We start from the raw sequence: 16,736 nt of genomic DNA on the forward strand, positions 1-16,736 counted from the left end.
GAGATAAGAAAAAGAGACTAAACAAGCAATAATGAAAGCTGATGTTTGAAGTCAGCTCAGTGAATCTTACACTGTTGAGCTATTTGCGTGTTGTGTACTGAGGTGGTCTTTTCCTTTCAATGAAGTTTGGATAATGAGGAGGGCAGAGTGTGTTTAAAACAGCCCATTGGCTGAAGCCAAAATCATTCCAGATGCTGTCTGCCATTTAGCAAGAGTTACATAATAGGTTTATGAGCTTGATATGTAGGTCTGTAAGTCATTTAAATAATAAAAGCAAGTTTACAGTTGTTGTTGTTTTTTAACAAAAATTGTGGACTGACAAAAATGCAGCTATTTCATTGGATCATAAAATCTGCTGAGTCATGAAAAAGCATGCTGGGAAAGTTTATGATAAGCAAATTATATGAAATTACAGAACAATCATGTGAAACTTTGGTTGCTTTGTACATATAAATTGAAGCACTCCTGCTGTCTTAGTGTTTAATATATGCCTACAGAGTTTAGTGTGTGAGAACATCACGGTGTGGCATTTTTCATCTATCATATGTTGCATTCTCAGCAAAATAAATAAATAAAAAAAAAAAAAAAAAAAAAAGATTGATAAGGTTTTTTTTGTATTTGCTGACTATAACTACATTCACAACCCTGGGCAATTCCCTCCCTGTGGTTATTCTCTTTCTTCTTTCTTGGAAACATGCAAATGTTTCCTTGCCATCACACACACAACAACCTATACTAGCAGTAACCTGAACCTAAATACATTCTTACAGTCTCCTGAAATGTTTTGTTAAACAAATGTTAATGTAATATTACATTTACACATTACATTCCTGATCATTTACTGCAAACAAAACCAATCTAGTATGTTGTTTTAAAATATTTCTTTGTATTTCACTCATTAAGAAGGATACATGTACTAACAACTGATCAAACTAATAGATCAATAGTTTTAAAGCATAATGTTTGCTGAAAAGAAGGTTAAAACGTGAAATTACACCAATAAGTAGAACCACAAACAATTTCTCAGCGATATCTGATGGACAAAAGCTATATTGTGCAGAATTATTGCAATTCTGTGTTGTGGGAAGTGAATTTATGGATACTTTCAACTGTCTTTAAACAGGAAGTTTAATGGTAAAGGAGGAGGAACTTGTTTTTTTTAATTATTATTTTGAATTCCAACATTTATGCGCTATCACGTTAAAAAAGCAGCAACAACATTATCTTAAAAGATGCACAAAAAAGTTGTATTTAGTCACATGAGAGACTTTCTAAAGTTCATCGCCACTGAAATTTAGGTTTATAATAAGGTTTAATCACAAGCTGCAATTGGCTGAACAGTGATGCAAACCCATTCTAGGAGCTCATAGGTCACCCATGCAGTCAGCCAGCTGACACATCAATAGCCTGCGCAGAATGATGTGGCATGATGGGACAGCCATTTTAAGAATGACAGGAGAAATACAGAACGGCATTTCTGAAGTCAGCAGTGACGTTAGTGTGCACCACCTACTTGTTGGTTAGGTTATTGAATGCACTCCTCTGACACACCTTTTAGGACCTTAAGGGGGTCAAGAACTCCTGTAATATAAAAATAGGCCTGAAATTTTTCAGTTTTTTTAGTATTTGAATTATACAACGAGACCAGTAGAGTATTATAAGAGAAAAACAGCAGAGTTTTTATAATTAAACAGTAAATATACTGATCAAAATGAAGAAAATATTATGGTTTCCCCCCAAACTAAATATTTTATGTTGCATTTATTTAAAGAAAGTTTTACATTGTGCATGAAACAATAAATATACTGTACAAAATTAACATATTTGGACATTTTATAGTTTTCAAACATAGTGAAACTAGATTTTGCAAGTGAAGTTAGTAGAAAAGATCTAGCTTGATGCTGTTTGACATTTGACATTTGGACATTTTTATGTGTCTGGTGGGCTGTTGTGTAATAAATGACCACATATGGAGTTTTGATGAGATACCTGCCTTTCCATACACTAAGTGTGGTACACTAATCTACTGACCTTTGCTTGAATACGGAAAAGTATATTTTTAGATGTGCCTGTGCTTTCAGAGGAAATATTTATTCATACATAAAGCAGGACTCAGTGGCAGCTGTAGACATGAATTCATGTCTGCGTCTGCGTCAGTCATGGATATATCTGCTTTCAGTAGTGGGTGGGGTGAGTGTGTGTCTGGTAGGACACAGGGGGTTGTTTACCTCTTTCAGAAGCTGAAAGATCACAGGGTACATTGAAGAAACTGGTTCTAGCTGGACGCAGGCAGCAAAGGTATGGCGTCAGGTTTGCAGATCAAACAATGTGGAAAAGGTACAAGGGATTCCAGTCTAGACACAAACACACAAACAAATCTTGAAAACAGCTGTCCAATGAATAAGGTTTAATCACAAGCTGCTATTGGCTGAACAGTGATGCAAACCCATTCTAGGAGCTCATAGGTCACTCATTCATACTTATAGACCTTAGTGGGTCTATGATGGTTGCAAACAGCAGCAGGTTGTTTATTTGAATGGTGCAATATCAATAGAAATATCATAATAACACAGCGCTTTCAAAAACTGTACAGTACCTGCACAAACATGTCTGTGAAGGATATTTTGCTTTAATTTTTTCAGCTGATCTTCCCATGTTTGCAGCAGCTTTAAGACTGCAGGCCTAGACAGCAAATATTTCTCACCATTTACTGAAACATGATAATGCCACTATCACGTAACTGGCCATTTGGCCATTTGTTCAAAGCCAAAGTTTAAATAGCAGCCAAACGGTAATGAAAGATCATATTAACCAGACTATAATAAGTTTAGTTTTAAACTCTTTTGATTTTGGGGTAAATATGAACTGGACATTTCTTGACAGTTTAATAAGGATGAGGAGCCTGTACCCTCTCTGAGGGCCTCTGGCTGGTCTAGACTTGATCTGTATTCATCCGTACTACGGAGGTTCCTGATTTACTGTTAGCAGATGCCTTATATTCACTCCCACCACGAGACATGCACAGATTGGCTGTTAAGAGTGGCGTTACAATTTTAACAAGTTTGGGGCGGAGCAGCATCTTGGTACATATTGTTATGGTATGGATGTCAGGCATACTTATGTAAGGCGTTGGATTCTATTTATCCAGCAACGACCAAATGAATGGAAAAACCATTGTGCTTTTCAATAAATGAAAACACTGATCCCTTCTCTGTAAAGAGCAGAAATGAAAATGATCTCTAAGCCTGACAAGCCACCTGTCTGATAGGATGAACATATAGCCCGTGGCACACTCAGAAGCCAATGAGATCGCACTCAGATTACAGAGCAAAATTCCTGCTGGCCACCTTCCAGAGGTGCTTTGAGAAGCAGGGGAAAGGTGACAAAACAACACATGACTGAGACCCATGTGTGTCTATGAACATCTATTTTTGTGAATAACAATAAAATTAATCATTTCAATTGGAAATGCACAAGAATATTCTGTGACATTGACATGTATAATTAATTAAATTAGCAGTAAGCATTCTAAAATGACATGTAACTATGTGTGTATATATACACACAGTACATATAATAGATAGATAGAATTTATTTATAAATAAATAAATATATAATAATATATAATTTGTATTAAAAATATATTATTTATTTATTTATACATTTAAAACAATTAACATTCAAAGTGAAAATAAATGTTAACATTTTTAAATATATAATCATTTTGATATAGGCCTATTGTTTTTATTGAGATGTGTGTACATTTCATAAAGAGGGCAGACAACAATCCTGTCAGTGACAACTAGTAAACAAGTGAACATGTTCTCCCGCCACACAAAGTTAAAATTAGAGTCATGCGTGATGAAAGGAATACATGGGACTGGCTGCAAGCGGCACACGCACCTATAAATTCAGGTTTGACAGAGCGGTTCCACCATACTCAGATGGAAAACACACTCGCTGGATTAAACCCTAGATGGAAATAATTATTTTGCTTTCTGTCAGTACAATTTGGACTAACAATTTGATATTACCAGAAGGTTGGTGAGCACACAGTATTTTATTATATTTCTCCCAATGTTGTACGCTGATTTCTATGTTTCTAGGTACCCAGAGCTTAAGTCATGAGAGATACACTGTAATTTATTATGTTTCATAAAATACTGTATGCTGGTTTTTGTGTTTCTGTGTATCCACAGCTGAAGTTATGAGAAACATTGAGTTTACAGTCATGCTTTATCTATAACCACAAGTCACAGATGATTTGCATTGATCCTAAATGTTTCTCTGTAGTGTTGTGCTGCTGGAATGCTGCTTTGGAACACTGAGCCACAATTTTCTATGGCCGAAGGTGTTGAAATATTTAAAAAAAAAGACAAGAGAGTTATTCCTTTGGAAGAAACTTGATCTTGAATCAGCAGTCTGCTGAGGTAAATCAAAGCCTACATATTTATTTTACATTCTTGGATCTGAATCAAGACGATTCATTTGCGATGATGAATCTTAACCAGTTTTGGCCTGGTTCTTGTTCTCCCTCAGGTGGAGAAACACAAGAAGCTCTAGATAAAAAAAATAATAGTCAAAGGTCCTGTCAGAAGCACAGAAAAAAATGGTTGGAATCAAACCTACCGACCTGCAACCAACTGCTGCTGTCAAGTTTTTTGGAGCTGGTACGGCAGCATGTTTTGCTGATTTGATCACTTTCCCACTGGACACAGCAAAAGTGAGACTTCAGGTGAGGACTTATTAAGATATATATAAATATAATAATAATAATATATAAGCTATATCTGCAAAGAGGTTAGCATAAAGAAAATCTTCTTTGGGCCAATTACGAGTTGTCTGAATTGTGTTTGCATTGACTTTATGTGCCTGAAACAATCAAATACCAACACAAAAAGCACATTATGATCATCCTTCTGTCTTATTTCAGATCCAGGGAGAGTCTACAGCTGCCTCAGGATCAGCTGTGGTGAAATATCGTGGAGTATTTGGCACCATCGCCACTATGGTGCGTACAGAGGGCGCAAGGAGTCTGTACAATGGCCTGGTGGCAGGACTGCAACGACAAATGAGCTTCGCATCTGTTCGCATCGGTCTTTATGACTCAATGAAGCAATTCTACACCAGAGGATCTGAGAGTGAGTATCAGACTGGTGGTTTGAATAGAGACAGAAATGATAGTGGTGACACTGATCATAACACTCTGCTCTTTTCTTCTCAGATGCAAATATTGTTACTCGCCTGATGGCTGGCTGCACCACTGGGGCCATGGCTGTCGCATTTGCACAGCCCACAGATGTCGTAAAAGTGCGTTTCCAGGCTCAGGTGCGTCAGTCTGACGGATTAAAGAGATACAACGGCACAATGGATGCATATCGGACTATTGCACGTGATGAGGGTGTTCGGGGGCTTTGGAAGGGTGAGTGAGAGATCATAAAAAGGGATAGTTCACCCTCCCAGAAATCTATCATCATTTACTGACCCTCAATTCACTCCAAACCTGTATGACTTTATTTCTTCTTTGGAAAAAGAAGATTTTTTTTATTTATTGTTTTTGTCTACAAAATTAGTCATCGCAGTCCAAACCAGTGTTGTTATTGTTAACTATACCTGAAATTAAACTGTTTGTTTTTGGTAATTGAAATAAAGATAAAATAAAATATTACATAAAAAAATTTCAGATGCTGCCTTGGCAAATAAAATAACTGAAATAATAAGTAATAAGCTTAAGTAGTAAAATTAGTCAAACTGAAATAAAAATAAATGAAAGCTAAAAATATATTTAAAAAAACAAAAAGCAATAAAAATTACAGAAGCACATAACAAAATGACTAAAACTTGAACTAAAATTAAAATTGAATTAAAACTGAAAATGTAAAAATAAAAATGATAAATGATAAAATAGCATTGTTCAAAGTAACATTGGACTCGACTGACTTTAGTTTATACATATAAAATATCTGCTTTTTAGTTATACGCAGCAGAAATAGAAGTTTTAGAAAAACACGAGAGTGAATAAATGATTTTTTTGGTGCACTATCCCTTTAAATTTAACTTTCACATGCCATTCTAAGTGGATGTGTTCTGGTTGAGATAAACATGCATGTGTTTCTCTATTTTAGGCTGCATGCCAAACATCACAAGGAACGCGATTGTAAACTGTGCAGAGCTGGTCACTTACGACATTATCAAGGAACTCATATTAAAACATGACCTCATGACAGGTATGAAACCTACAAACCCTATGTTTTTATTATGGCTATTTGTATGTTCTTGTTGTCTAACACATATGCCTTCATTAGATAACCTACCCTGCCACTTTACTGCTGCATTCGGAGCTGGTTTCTGCACCACGATTGTGGCATCTCCAGTAGACGTAGTAAAGACCCGCTTCATGAACTCAACTGCAGGCCAGTACAGCAGTGCACTAAACTGTGCCCTCGCTATGCTGACCAAAGAGGGACCAACAGCTTTCTATAAGGGGTAAGAAAAATATGCTATGAATTATTATTTGTATAGAACAAGGTACATAGTCTTATTTTCAGTACCATGAATTTGTCATCTTCATCTTCGCCAACAGCTTTGTGCCCTCCTTCCTGCGCTTGGGATCCTGGAACATTGTGATGTTTGTTTCCTACGAGCAAATCAAGAGAGGTCTGACTAGAACGCAGAGCTCATGGGAGTCACCTTTCTGAATGGACATTGTCAGTATCTTCTGATTTAGATTAAACAGAGAGTGCAAATATGAGTCAAGTCCTCTGTTATGAGAACAAAGGGATTCCCAGGTTAAGTCTTATCACTGAAAAAGGCGGCAACTTTTAAAGGCCAAAGGTCAAGCTCTTCGAAAATGAAAGATGAGCTGCCAAAAATCATGAGACGCATGACTGAGAAAGCAAATGCAGATATTTTGTCTTAGTTACAATGTCATTGGATATACTGTATGTCCATGGTTTATGTATATACTTTTAAATATGTAATTAAAACGGGTCCATAGCTCTAATGAATGAATGTATATTTATACTATAATCTGGAAACTGTACATTATTGGAAAATAAAGCTTTTTTATGATATATCTATTTCCTTGAATGAGGTCTAAATTGTTTTAAGTATCAAATCATTAAGATCAAATGCATTTGTCTCCCCTGAACCCAAGAGTATTTTAATCAATCAATGATCAAATCAACTGAGAGCCTGACACCCAGAGGGTAACTTTAATTCTAATGGCTTTCACATGACAAAGGACCAGAAAGTGGCTTCAAACTGTTCTCATGCTGACCCAATAAAAGACAGAGAAACAAAATCTTCGTTAGAACGAAGCTGTGAAGTGCATGTGCCAAATTAACATTAAGACAAATGCAAATTTGTGAAGTGTGTGAATGACAAAAAGCACTCATATGTTTAAGGATACCCAGAAAGTGTGATAGAAGAGATGCCTGATGCTCCCTGAAGACTGTTGTGCACATGTGACCCTTGAAATTACTTGAGAGTCACACACAATAATAAGCAGCAGCGTGCAGTTCATGAAGCATTTGTGCCACTGTGTGTTTTTAACCCATGTGTTTTCAACATAATCAGCTTTTTTTGTCTTGAAGTTGTACCTTAATACAGTTCTGTCAGAAACTTAAATAGCAGCAGCTCTGTCTGCTTGATACGGTGAAGGGAAGTTCAGTTCATGTAGTTTAATGCTTTTGGTTCTTGCATCCGATGAAAAACGCAACTATAAATGTAATAAGATGAATTCCTTGACAAATACTAAAAACGACTTTTGTACACATTTTGCATCAAATATCAATCCATGTGAAAAAGCAAATCCAGGGGATGTGTCTTTAAAAGAGGGAGAACTGAGAGTCCTTTTTATGAATAACATATGTGCAAGTACACATACTACACATTCAGAGTGACTCAGCGTTTCGGCCAAATGGGGGAGACTGGGGCTAGTTGTCACACTTTTCTCAAATGTATAAAGATAGATTTGTTTTTGAAAAAGTCAATTTCATATGTGTATAAGCACAAAGGCTACTTTAAAGTCTTGGCATGTTGTCATTGCAAAGGGGAAGTTGTCACAACAGAACCTGCCGTTCAAATTATTTTAAAGAGTGAATACTTCTGAAATACAAAACAACACCAGACCTCCATTAACGTTACTCTAATATTCAACAAGTTTGAACAAGAGAAAATACACAACTGTGTAGTAATATTTTGACTCGAAACCTCATAGAAACCAAGACCGTGTTTTTTTTTTTTGTACTAGCGTGAGATTATTTACCTGCACTTTTTTAACATAAAACGAAAACAGTGAAAGCTGATCTTCGGAGAACGGGTTAATTATGAGGCGTTAATTATGCGCTGAATGACGCGTCACGTGTGTCACGTGACTCCCTAGAAGACGTTAAAAGGCTCGCTGCATTGTTCAGAACAGAACAGAAAGCACCTGCGGGGGTTAATTGTTTGCATTCCGTCGAAGTTATTTTTCGCTAGTAAACACTTTTCTTCGCAGACACTTTATACATTTTTTGTTTAAGGTGAGTATTTGACCTTACATGACATGAAATAATAGACTTTTTCCGTGACTTTTGAAGTTATTTTGTTGAATGATTTGAAGTGATGCTGAGCTGTAACTTATGTAACACGGAAATATTCTTGTCTTTCAGACTTTGGAGTATGTTTTTGATTTGTACGGGTTCTAAACGTTTCTCTATGGAAGAACGCGGCAACGAAATTCAAGTTGAAAGTCATTTCAACCAGAGAGATACTTTCAGAGAATCCTGAAGTTCTCATCCAAACCGGTTGGTACAAAAAGTTTCTTAAACGCGTTTATTCACTTGTTTTAATCAAATGGTATAATCCCATGCCAGCATTATAGTCTCGCATTTTGTGTGAATCCTCACTTCCTGCATTGAAGCTCCTTTGTTTGGTTGAAAGCCAACAAAGCCGCACCAGATGTAAACAGGATGGTGATGACGTCAGCATATAGATTAACATGTCGAGAGAACACGATGTTCCGTTTTTGTCTGTTGACTTTACGGAGCCTTTACACTTATTTTGTCCCACCCCAAATGACACACAATTGTATAATAAAACCAAGATATTAAATGCATACCACAAGCTTCAAAAAAGTAATTATGTGTCTTCCTAATCCAGGTTAGGGTGGAGTTCACCTATCTTGTGTTCACTTCATTGCTTTTCAACACATTCCGTTTCACCTTTACGTTCCTGTGATTCCAACTGCAACTAAACATGGTTGGATTCAGAGCTGGCGACGTGCCTCCTACAGCCACTGTGAAGTTTATTGGTGCAGGAACTGCAGCCTGCATTGCAGACCTCTTCACATTTCCACTGGACACCGCAAAAGTTAGACTTCAGGTGAGTCTTTGTTGTGTGGAATTGAGTGCTTTGTTTAAATGAGACACTTTTGCTTGTGTAACAGCTGAGCCAGCGGTTGAGTCTGGAGACAACAAACAGGTGTGACGACTTGACCCAGATCAGCTTACATCAACAAAAACAAACTAACCTTTGATTTCAGGTGGAATGTTTAAAGTCAAACCCATACTGACATCAGCTTTATCTATTTCTCTTGACTCTCTTTACACTAGCAACGTAAGCAGGTCCAGGCCTTGATGATTGTCCTTGCTGACCCAGGATCACTATGGACCCTTTTAACCTGAAGATGCTGCTTCCTCCCCTGTGATTCTGTAAAGTTTCTCCATCCACCTTTTGTTCTGTACAGATTCAGGGGGAGACCAAAAGTCCTGTGAACACCGGCCATGCTCCGGTGAAATATCGTGGAGTGTTTGGCACGATCAGCACCATGGTGCGTGTCGAGGGGCCGCGCAGTCTCTACAGCGGGCTGGTTGCAGGACTGCAGCGTCAGATGAGCTTTGCCTCTGTACGCATTGGCCTCTACGATTCCGTCAAGCAGTTCTACACCAAAGGCTCCGATCGTAAGTTGCCAAATGCTTGTATGCAGGGATGATTGGAAACCATTTGTTATGCAAGACCTTTCATATTAATGCCATTCAATGCATCATTTTCCTTAGACGTGGGGATTGGCAGTCGGCTGATGGCTGGCTGTACAACTGGAGCCATGGCCGTGGCTGTGGCCCAACCCACCGATGTGGTAAAGGTACGATTTCAGGCTCAGATCAGCGCTGGGGCCAATAAACGTTACCATGGTACTATGGATGCATATCGGACCATTGCAAAGGAAGAGGGGTTTCGTGGTTTGTGGAAAGGTGAGCCTGGACTAACTTGTAGTAATAATAACAAAAACCAACTTTAATTTCTTATATTATGACCTAAATGCATTTGATAATAATAAGAACAATACAATTGATTTTATATTAAAGAAAATATTGAGGTACTGTAACAGTTACTTCAAATTTACATTGTAATATTACAAACTAAATGACAATTATTAATTAATCTAACCAATCTAAATTTTAATTGGTTAATAGTTTAGTACTTAAATGTTAGTTTATATTAACTAAATGTATAATTTTGTTAATCTACTACTTTATAAACAAATGTACAAAAATCTAATTTTAATTGGTTAATTTAACTATTTAATGTTAGTTTATAATAAGCTAAATATTTTAATGATTTGTAATTTATGTATTTTTTTTTAAATTTATTAATCTCTCCTTTCTAATGTATCCTTTTTTTAGGAACTGGCCCAAACATCACCCGCAATGCCATTGTAAACTGCACTGAGCTGGTGACCTATGACCTTATCAAAGAAGCACTTCTAAAGTCTTCTCTGATGACTGGTAAGATGAGACTGCAGAAAAATAATTGCAAACTGTGACACAAATATTTATAGCTGATCTAATTTTATTTTAATTAAACCCCCAACTCCACAAACAGATGATCTTCCCTGCCACTTCACATCTGCATTTGGAGCTGGTTTCTGCACTACAGTTATTGCTTCTCCTGTTGATGTTGTGAAGACAAGATACATGAACTCCGCCCCGGGCCGGTACGGCAGTGCCCTCAACTGTGCTGTAGCCATGCTGACTAAAGAGGGACCAAAGGCTTTTTACAAGGGGTCAGTTCTTTTTACCCGCTGTCGCTTTACTGTAATGATTTCAGGATGAATGTTGAAGTGATGTGTTTGTGTTCCTTTTTAGATTCATGCCATCGTTCCTGAGGCTGGGCTCTTGGAATGTGATTATGTTTGTTACCTATGAACAGCTGAAACGGGCCCTGATGGCAGCACGCCATAACTGGGCCACTCCTCTTTAAGCAGCAAATGCAGTTAGTTGAGCTTTGCTGATGTGGTTCTGACTTTATCGCTTGATGTTTTTTAGGTTTTCTGTAAGAACGGTTTACATGTCTATTAAACTTGATTTTGGCTTTTACTGTTCTTGTGTTTCTTGTACCCAAAGATCTCTTAAACCAATTTCAAACTCTAGTATTTTGTTGAAGTTATTTAATTCCTTTTAGTGTTTCTATTCACAACTGAGTGGACTTTAAGATGCTTGAATGAGTTTGGATGAGAGAGCTTGTTTTAGAAGCTGTTTCTTTTCAGGCGAGAGCTTCTCTGGGAATTGTGTAATGAAGCGAATGATCAGGTCCCCTCTGTTGGATGGGTTGTGGGCTAGTGGCATTCCCTCCCCGGTTACAGTCTTGGTGTACTGAGGACTATAATATAAAGAAATTAATATCAAGTTTTCCTTATGAAAACTACAAAAATTTTGCTGAATAACATTTAAGCGTGCTGATTTGTCTGTTATTTGACCAATGTATGTTAAAGAGAAGGAAAAGGTTTACTCACTGCACAATGTCATTGATGGGAATGTTGAGAAGCCTGCCATCTAGTGTCTCAACTTCTACTGAGAAGCCAGTCAGAGCCTGCAGAATTACCACAAAAATATTCAAAAACATACTAAACTAAAATATAATTTTAATTCAATTCAAGTGGTGGTGCTGGTGATTTTTAAAGTAATGTTGGTCCAATTGAAAACCCTATCACATATTCAGCATGAAAGTTAGACCAAAAAAAGGAAAATATGTTTGGTCATAATCTGTTTATATACATGAAATACATTTTTGCTTGTTGAAAACATTTTTGTTTTTTTTCACCTTCTCAAGAGAAATATGTGCTGTGTAGTACAGATCATCATTTTGGCGAACAAAGCATGGCTGAGGCTTTTGGCGAATGACAAAAACAATATCTGCTGGGATGTTATTTGGTCCCTGTGGAGAAAAACTAATTACATTCTGACATGACTAAGATCAATTTAAAAATGCAATGAAATAAAATTGTGATGTGTTTGTACATGCCTGGTCTCCCTCTTTTGGAAACGTGATCCGCGTCCCTTCATTCCATCCTGCTTTTACAGTGAAGGTTAAAATTTTGTCTCTGATGCTGGATGTGTGTCCATCTTCATTCATGACCTATCTCAAACACATCTCTGAAATTAATTTCTCATGAGTTCAAATGATGGTATTTGTACACCTGCATGCAGAACTTACCCTACGGGATATCTTAATTTTTTTAGTGCATCCATAATAAAGGTCTTCCAAGGCGAGATGCAGGTCTCTCTCTATTGGTGGATCCTGTAGCTTTTCTTTTTGTCCACGCAAGCTCTTTAGAGCTGTGTTGTCTTCACTGCCATCACTGGTGAAAAAATCTATGACACATATTACAAATCAGAGCTGGGATTTTTCAGAACACCAGGACATTATGAACATTATTAATTTAAGACTTAATTGCACCAGACTGTCTTTTGAAATTTACATTCATTAAATCATACAAGAAGCAAATTCATTGAAGAAACAACAATACAGCTTTTTCATCCCATAAACATAACCTGCAAAAGGGTTATCTCCTCCGAAAAACTGTCTGAATGTTTCATCTGCATTTCCATGGTACACATATACTGATGACCAGGCGCCGTTCACTCCCAGCTCAGACGGGATTCCTCCTTTTAAACCCTCCTCTCCAAACTTATCATATGTGGCCTTTTTACGTGCTGCATTGGATAAAAAAAATCATAATCATAATGACCAGCTTACCAGGAAAAAAACTGAGGGCTGAACTGTGTACTGTGTGACATTTATAGGTCTGCCTGGGTGCTGTTTTCTTTAATACCATGGTACAGTGATAGTATGAGATAGTAATAGGCCTACTTTGCTGCATAATCCAAGTATATATGAAAAATAAATAATGAATTACGAAAAATATTTACATGGTACTACTGGTACCTCCAAGAATACCATCCCAGCAAAAGCGGAATGTTTCCCCTTTGAGTTCCATTTGGTTGTTTTGGGGAACCAAATCTCAACGTTCTAACATTCTTTTTAACAACACAAACTTTTATGTGACAACTATAAGAACTTATACATAACGTTCTCTAACGGCTATTGTTAGGTTTCATTTTTATAACCATAAACTAACCTTGCCAGAACGTTCTAGGAACCAAACATGTTGGGAAACATTGACGTTGTAATATCAAACCGTTAATAGTACGTATTGTAACGCTGTGTAGCATATTCACTTGCTGTTGTGGGGTTGTTTTGTGTATTTCATTTTAGGTTTGTATTCTATCATTTGTCTTGTGAACTTACGGTCGCTCAGCACGTCAAACGCCTCCGCGAGCAGAGTGAAGCGCTCGGGGGCGCGCGCGTGGCTGCTGCTGCGCGGGTGATGCTTCAGCGCGAGCCGCCGGTAGCTTATAAAAAAAATAAAACCTCAAAATGACAATAAACCATATCGTTTACTGCTTTTAATGAAGTGTAGCGTTATATACATAACACTACTAAGAAACCAAACAAATAGTAACTTACGCCTTCTTTATGTCAGCATCAGTGGCGTTGCGTTTTATTTCCAAAACAGCGTAATAGTCTCTTCCCATGGCCTGTTTATTTAACTCAATCTTCACACTTTAACCGTATTGATGCACAAATGCAGACCCGAATTGCTTAAGTAGGAATGAACATGAGCTCTTTCATAAGCTAGTTTACTGTTGTCAAAATGGTTGCTATGGAAACGGAGCCTGGAACTCTGGGAAATACGGTCTTTTATAAAACTTCAGAATATTGTGATACTGCCAACAGTGATGTGATACAGCTCAGTGACAGTGAGGATGAATTTAAACACTCCTCAAATTACTGTTACTACATTCAAAAGAAGACAAAAATGACTAAATATGGAAAACATTCAGGGGGTAGTTTATTGCTTCACAGATTCATTACAGCACACATAGGGTAGAAAACTGTCTGACACTTGTCATTTCACATGAAAAACATTTTACAATAATTTATTAATTATTAATTTTTGCAAGAAGCCCCTCAAGCTCAGGTCGTGTCTTGAACCGGGCTTCAAAATCTGTTTCCGTGTGCTGAAAAAAAAAAAAAACATAAAACAAATGAAGCCTAACAATTACCATAAAAGTTTATAGAAGTGTCAAATGCAGCCAGACAGATTTAAAATAAATATAAAAACAGTGTCAATAAGGGTAAGGTGTAATTTTCTGACCTGCTTTACACAGAGTTGCACACCCTCAGGCTGATTCTTCAGAACAGCGTCCATAAATATGGGAAAAAGTGTTGCCTTCATTTCACTGACCTAAAAACACACCACCAATAAATCTGTTATAGCTACAGGACCCCTATATCAATTACATTCAATCATACAATCTAGTGACTTATTCATTATGACCAAACACAAACTCAAAACATTCACCTGAACAACACGCTCATGGGTTTTCAGGACTGCATCTACATGCATCTTAGTGCCTTGCTCCTGCATCACCATGACCTCTGTGCTTTTCGTAGGCAGGGCATAGCTTTAAAACATAATTGAGGGATCATTCATTTCACCACTACCTAATAATAATTAATAGGATGTAAAATTAAAGCTGCAGTCCGTAACTTTTGGCGCTCTAGCAGTTAATAAACAGAACAGTTGCGTGCGTCTTGCAGAAGAATATTATAGCCAGAGCTACTTCTCTCTGTTTATGTCTATGACGAATCATGCAGGTACAATAGTCTGAATATAAACACTTATTATAGGTGTAACATAGTGATTCAGGACAAGCCAAAAACACGGTTTGGAAAACGGATTCATGGTGTACTCACTTATTATACATATTTTGCAAATTTTGAACACAAAAAAGTTATGGACTGCAGCTTTAAATTGAACAATACTTAAAAATACAACATTTTAAGAAAATGCCTTGGTTTTGTGCACAGGGATTTCCTAGATATGTTAGGAAAAAAATCTCTCACTGTCCCACCTTTCATCGACTGTGATGTCCAAATGATTGCAGAGATTGTGGATGTACTGGGAGTAATGTTCCACTACAGTCATGTCATAGCCGGAAACACAAACATTAAACAAACCAAACTCTGTTGCCGTCGCCACCTTGATCTGCTTCGCCTGAACTCTTTCTTTCTTCTTCTTTGGCTGAATAGAAACAATTTAAAACATGTTATTAACTGGCAGTAAAAACATTTATACAGATAATGGACAAAACTTTAGGTCTTACCAATACTTTTGGAAGAAGATGTCTGTATTTTCCAATACCATGTGTGGGCATTGATCTATACTGTCTGTTAGTCAGTAATACACCTGTTTAGACACAAAAACATCATTTGATTACTGTCAGTTACCTATACTTGTACACACAAACATATAAGAAAATTAAATATATAACAACAGATTCTCTTACTCAAAGGCATCTGTGTAGTTAACACCTGACGTCTGTGACATTAGAGAAAAAACACTGATAAATTGTAAAACATCACCTTAATATATATACAGGCAGATAGATAGATAGATAGATAGATAGATAGATAGATAGATAGATAGAAAATGACACTTACTGAACCAATGATGCTGTACACACCAGCGCCCGTGTGTTCTGCAATAATAAAACCTGAAACAAAAGAATTGCACAAACAAAAAAATATGATTGTAAATACAGTAAACTAAAAAAAAACAAAAAAACACACACACACTCATATCTGGTCTTCCTCTACGACCTTGGCTCATGTCAACAGCATATACCACTGCAAAACATCAACAACTGAGATACCTTACTCTAAATACTGCACCTTGTTCAGTAAAGTGTTCATTGTTTCACGCTAATATTTTAATTCAGCAGTAAAGTTTAAAGATAAGTAGCCAAAACTCGTAAATATCAATCCGAGAGGCGCATGTACTGTATGTACTGCGCTCGCTCTTCTTCACGGACTTCAGCAGGCGCATTAACTCTCGTTTGGCGCGTTGCTGCCGTCTGCTGGAGCAGAAGCGTCACATAGTTTTGCGATTAAAATCAGTTTGATTTGTTTTAGCATTTTATAAGTTATTACTACGCTTAGGAAAAATATAATGTTGAAATATTAATTGTAAAAACAGAATTCACAAAATAGCCCTATTCTGTTATCAACCTATTCTACACTACTTGTCATAAATAATCACTGACACAGAAAGCAAGCATTATTGTAATTTATCTTCTATTTACATATAATTGTATTATATCTTAAAACTGGCAGCGACAGAGTAATTAAATCCTGGCAAACTCCCGCTTTGCTCAGTTCAAGGGTTAACGGAACGCGATGATGCAGGGCAGTGACGCTAGGAACGTGACGTGGCGCTTGCAAAGCTCAATCTAACTTGTTTGGCGTCCCGCCTTGTTTCCATATATAGACAACATTCCCCAGGCTCGGTCCAGTACATACACAAATAACTATTTAATTTTCACGCGCTACTTCGTTTTAAGAACTCA

At 37.1% G+C, this 16,736-nt stretch overlaps 4 protein-coding genes across 6 annotated transcripts; 2 read left to right on the forward strand and 2 right to left on the reverse strand.

The window, feature by feature from the left end:
* The first annotated feature begins 3,891 nt into the window (after positions 1–3,891).
* On the forward strand, positions 3,892–7,079 carry ucp3 (uncoupling protein 3). Of its 3 annotated transcripts, XM_058789227.1 has the most exons (8): positions 3,893–4,040; positions 4,294–4,430; positions 4,540–4,735; positions 4,934–5,141; positions 5,225–5,422; positions 6,126–6,227; positions 6,306–6,486; positions 6,584–7,079. In XM_058789227.1, the coding sequence occupies exons 3-8, from the start codon at positions 4,610–4,612 to the stop codon at positions 6,696–6,698; spliced, it is 930 nt and encodes a 309-aa protein (XP_058645210.1). In that variant the 5' UTR covers positions 3,893–4,040; positions 4,294–4,430; positions 4,540–4,609; the 3' UTR covers positions 6,699–7,079. The 3 variants fall into 3 exon arrangements, with proteins under 3 accessions (XP_058645208.1, XP_058645210.1, XP_058645209.1); XM_058789225.1 differs by having other exon boundaries at positions 3,892–4,040; positions 6,126–6,486; XM_058789226.1 differs by lacking the exon at positions 3,893–4,040 and having other exon boundaries at positions 4,048–4,430; positions 6,126–6,486.
* Positions 7,080–8,367: 1,288 nt separating this feature from the next.
* Positions 8,368–11,360, forward strand: ucp2 (uncoupling protein 2). The gene is made up of 8 exons (XM_058789232.1): positions 8,368–8,525; positions 8,655–8,789; positions 9,145–9,366; positions 9,731–9,944; positions 10,041–10,235; positions 10,668–10,769; positions 10,867–11,047; positions 11,130–11,360. The coding sequence occupies exons 3-8, from the start codon at positions 9,241–9,243 to the stop codon at positions 11,242–11,244; spliced, it is 933 nt and encodes a 310-aa protein (XP_058645215.1). The 5' UTR covers positions 8,368–8,525; positions 8,655–8,789; positions 9,145–9,240; the 3' UTR covers positions 11,245–11,360.
* Positions 11,361–11,454: 94 nt separating this feature from the next.
* On the reverse strand, positions 11,455–13,982 carry dnajb13 (DnaJ heat shock protein family (Hsp40) member B13). Its single transcript, XM_058789229.1, has 8 exons — positions 13,792–13,982; positions 13,573–13,676; positions 12,816–12,977; positions 12,478–12,635; positions 12,286–12,399; positions 12,085–12,198; positions 11,777–11,853; positions 11,455–11,643 (listed from the first exon to the last, which is right to left on the reverse strand). The coding sequence occupies exons 1-8, from the start codon at positions 13,857–13,859 to the stop codon at positions 11,472–11,474; spliced, it is 969 nt and encodes a 322-aa protein (XP_058645212.1). The 5' UTR covers positions 13,860–13,982; the 3' UTR covers positions 11,455–11,471.
* Positions 13,983–14,152: 170 nt separating this feature from the next.
* On the reverse strand, positions 14,153–16,525 carry mrpl48 (mitochondrial ribosomal protein L48). The gene is made up of 8 exons (XM_058789239.1): positions 16,063–16,525; positions 15,832–15,884; positions 15,678–15,709; positions 15,495–15,577; positions 15,243–15,412; positions 14,690–14,792; positions 14,483–14,572; positions 14,153–14,345 (listed from the first exon to the last, which is right to left on the reverse strand). The coding sequence occupies exons 1-8, from the start codon at positions 16,081–16,083 to the stop codon at positions 14,268–14,270; spliced, it is 630 nt and encodes a 209-aa protein (XP_058645222.1). The 5' UTR covers positions 16,084–16,525; the 3' UTR covers positions 14,153–14,267.
* Between the last annotated feature and the right edge of the window lie 211 nt (positions 16,526–16,736).

The sequence above is a fragment of the Onychostoma macrolepis genome, chromosome 10 (genome assembly GCF_012432095.1).
Source record: "Onychostoma macrolepis isolate SWU-2019 chromosome 10, ASM1243209v1, whole genome shotgun sequence".
Taxonomy (NCBI): domain Eukaryota; kingdom Metazoa; phylum Chordata; class Actinopteri; order Cypriniformes; family Cyprinidae; genus Onychostoma; species Onychostoma macrolepis.

Bases quoted from the DNA above. Each gene is read 5' to 3' on its own strand.
- ucp3 (XM_058789225.1), top strand. From the start codon at position 4,610: ATGGTTGGAATCAAACCTACCGACCTGCAACCAACTGCTGCTGTCAAG. The intron at 4,736-4,933 runs GTGAGGACTTAT...GTCTTATTTCAG, and splicing joins CAGCAAAAGTGAGACTTCAG to ATCCAGGGAGAGTCTACAGC. The intron at 5,142-5,224 runs GTGAGTATCAGA...TTTTCTTCTCAG, and splicing joins CTACACCAGAGGATCTGAGA to ATGCAAATATTGTTACTCGC.
- ucp2 (XM_058789232.1), top strand. From the start codon at position 9,241: ATGGTTGGATTCAGAGCTGGCGACGTGCCTCCTACAGCCACTGTGAAG. The intron at 9,367-9,730 runs GTGAGTCTTTGT...TGTTCTGTACAG, and splicing joins CCGCAAAAGTTAGACTTCAG to ATTCAGGGGGAGACCAAAAG. The intron at 11,048-11,129 runs GTCAGTTCTTTT...GTTCCTTTTTAG, and splicing joins CCAAAGGCTTTTTACAAGGG to ATTCATGCCATCGTTCCTGA.
- dnajb13 (XM_058789229.1), bottom strand. From the start codon at position 13,859: ATGGGAAGAGACTATTACGCTGTTTTGGAAATAAAACGCAACGCCACT. The intron at 12,978-13,572 runs GTAAGTTCACAA...TATCCAATGCAG, and splicing joins GTTTGACGTGCTGAGCGACC to CACGTAAAAAGGCCACATAT. The intron at 11,854-12,084 runs GTGAAAAAAAAC...GTAATTCTGCAG, and splicing joins CACATATTTCTCTTGAGAAG to GCTCTGACTGGCTTCTCAGT.
- mrpl48 (XM_058789239.1), bottom strand. From the start codon at position 16,083: ATGAACACTTTACTGAACAAG. The intron at 15,885-16,062 runs GTGCAGTATTTA...CTTTTGTTTCAG, and splicing joins TGAACACTTTACTGAACAAG to GTTTTATTATTGCAGAACAC. The intron at 15,578-15,677 runs GTAAGAGAATCT...GTGTCTAAACAG, and splicing joins AACTACACAGATGCCTTTGA to GTGTATTACTGACTAACAGA.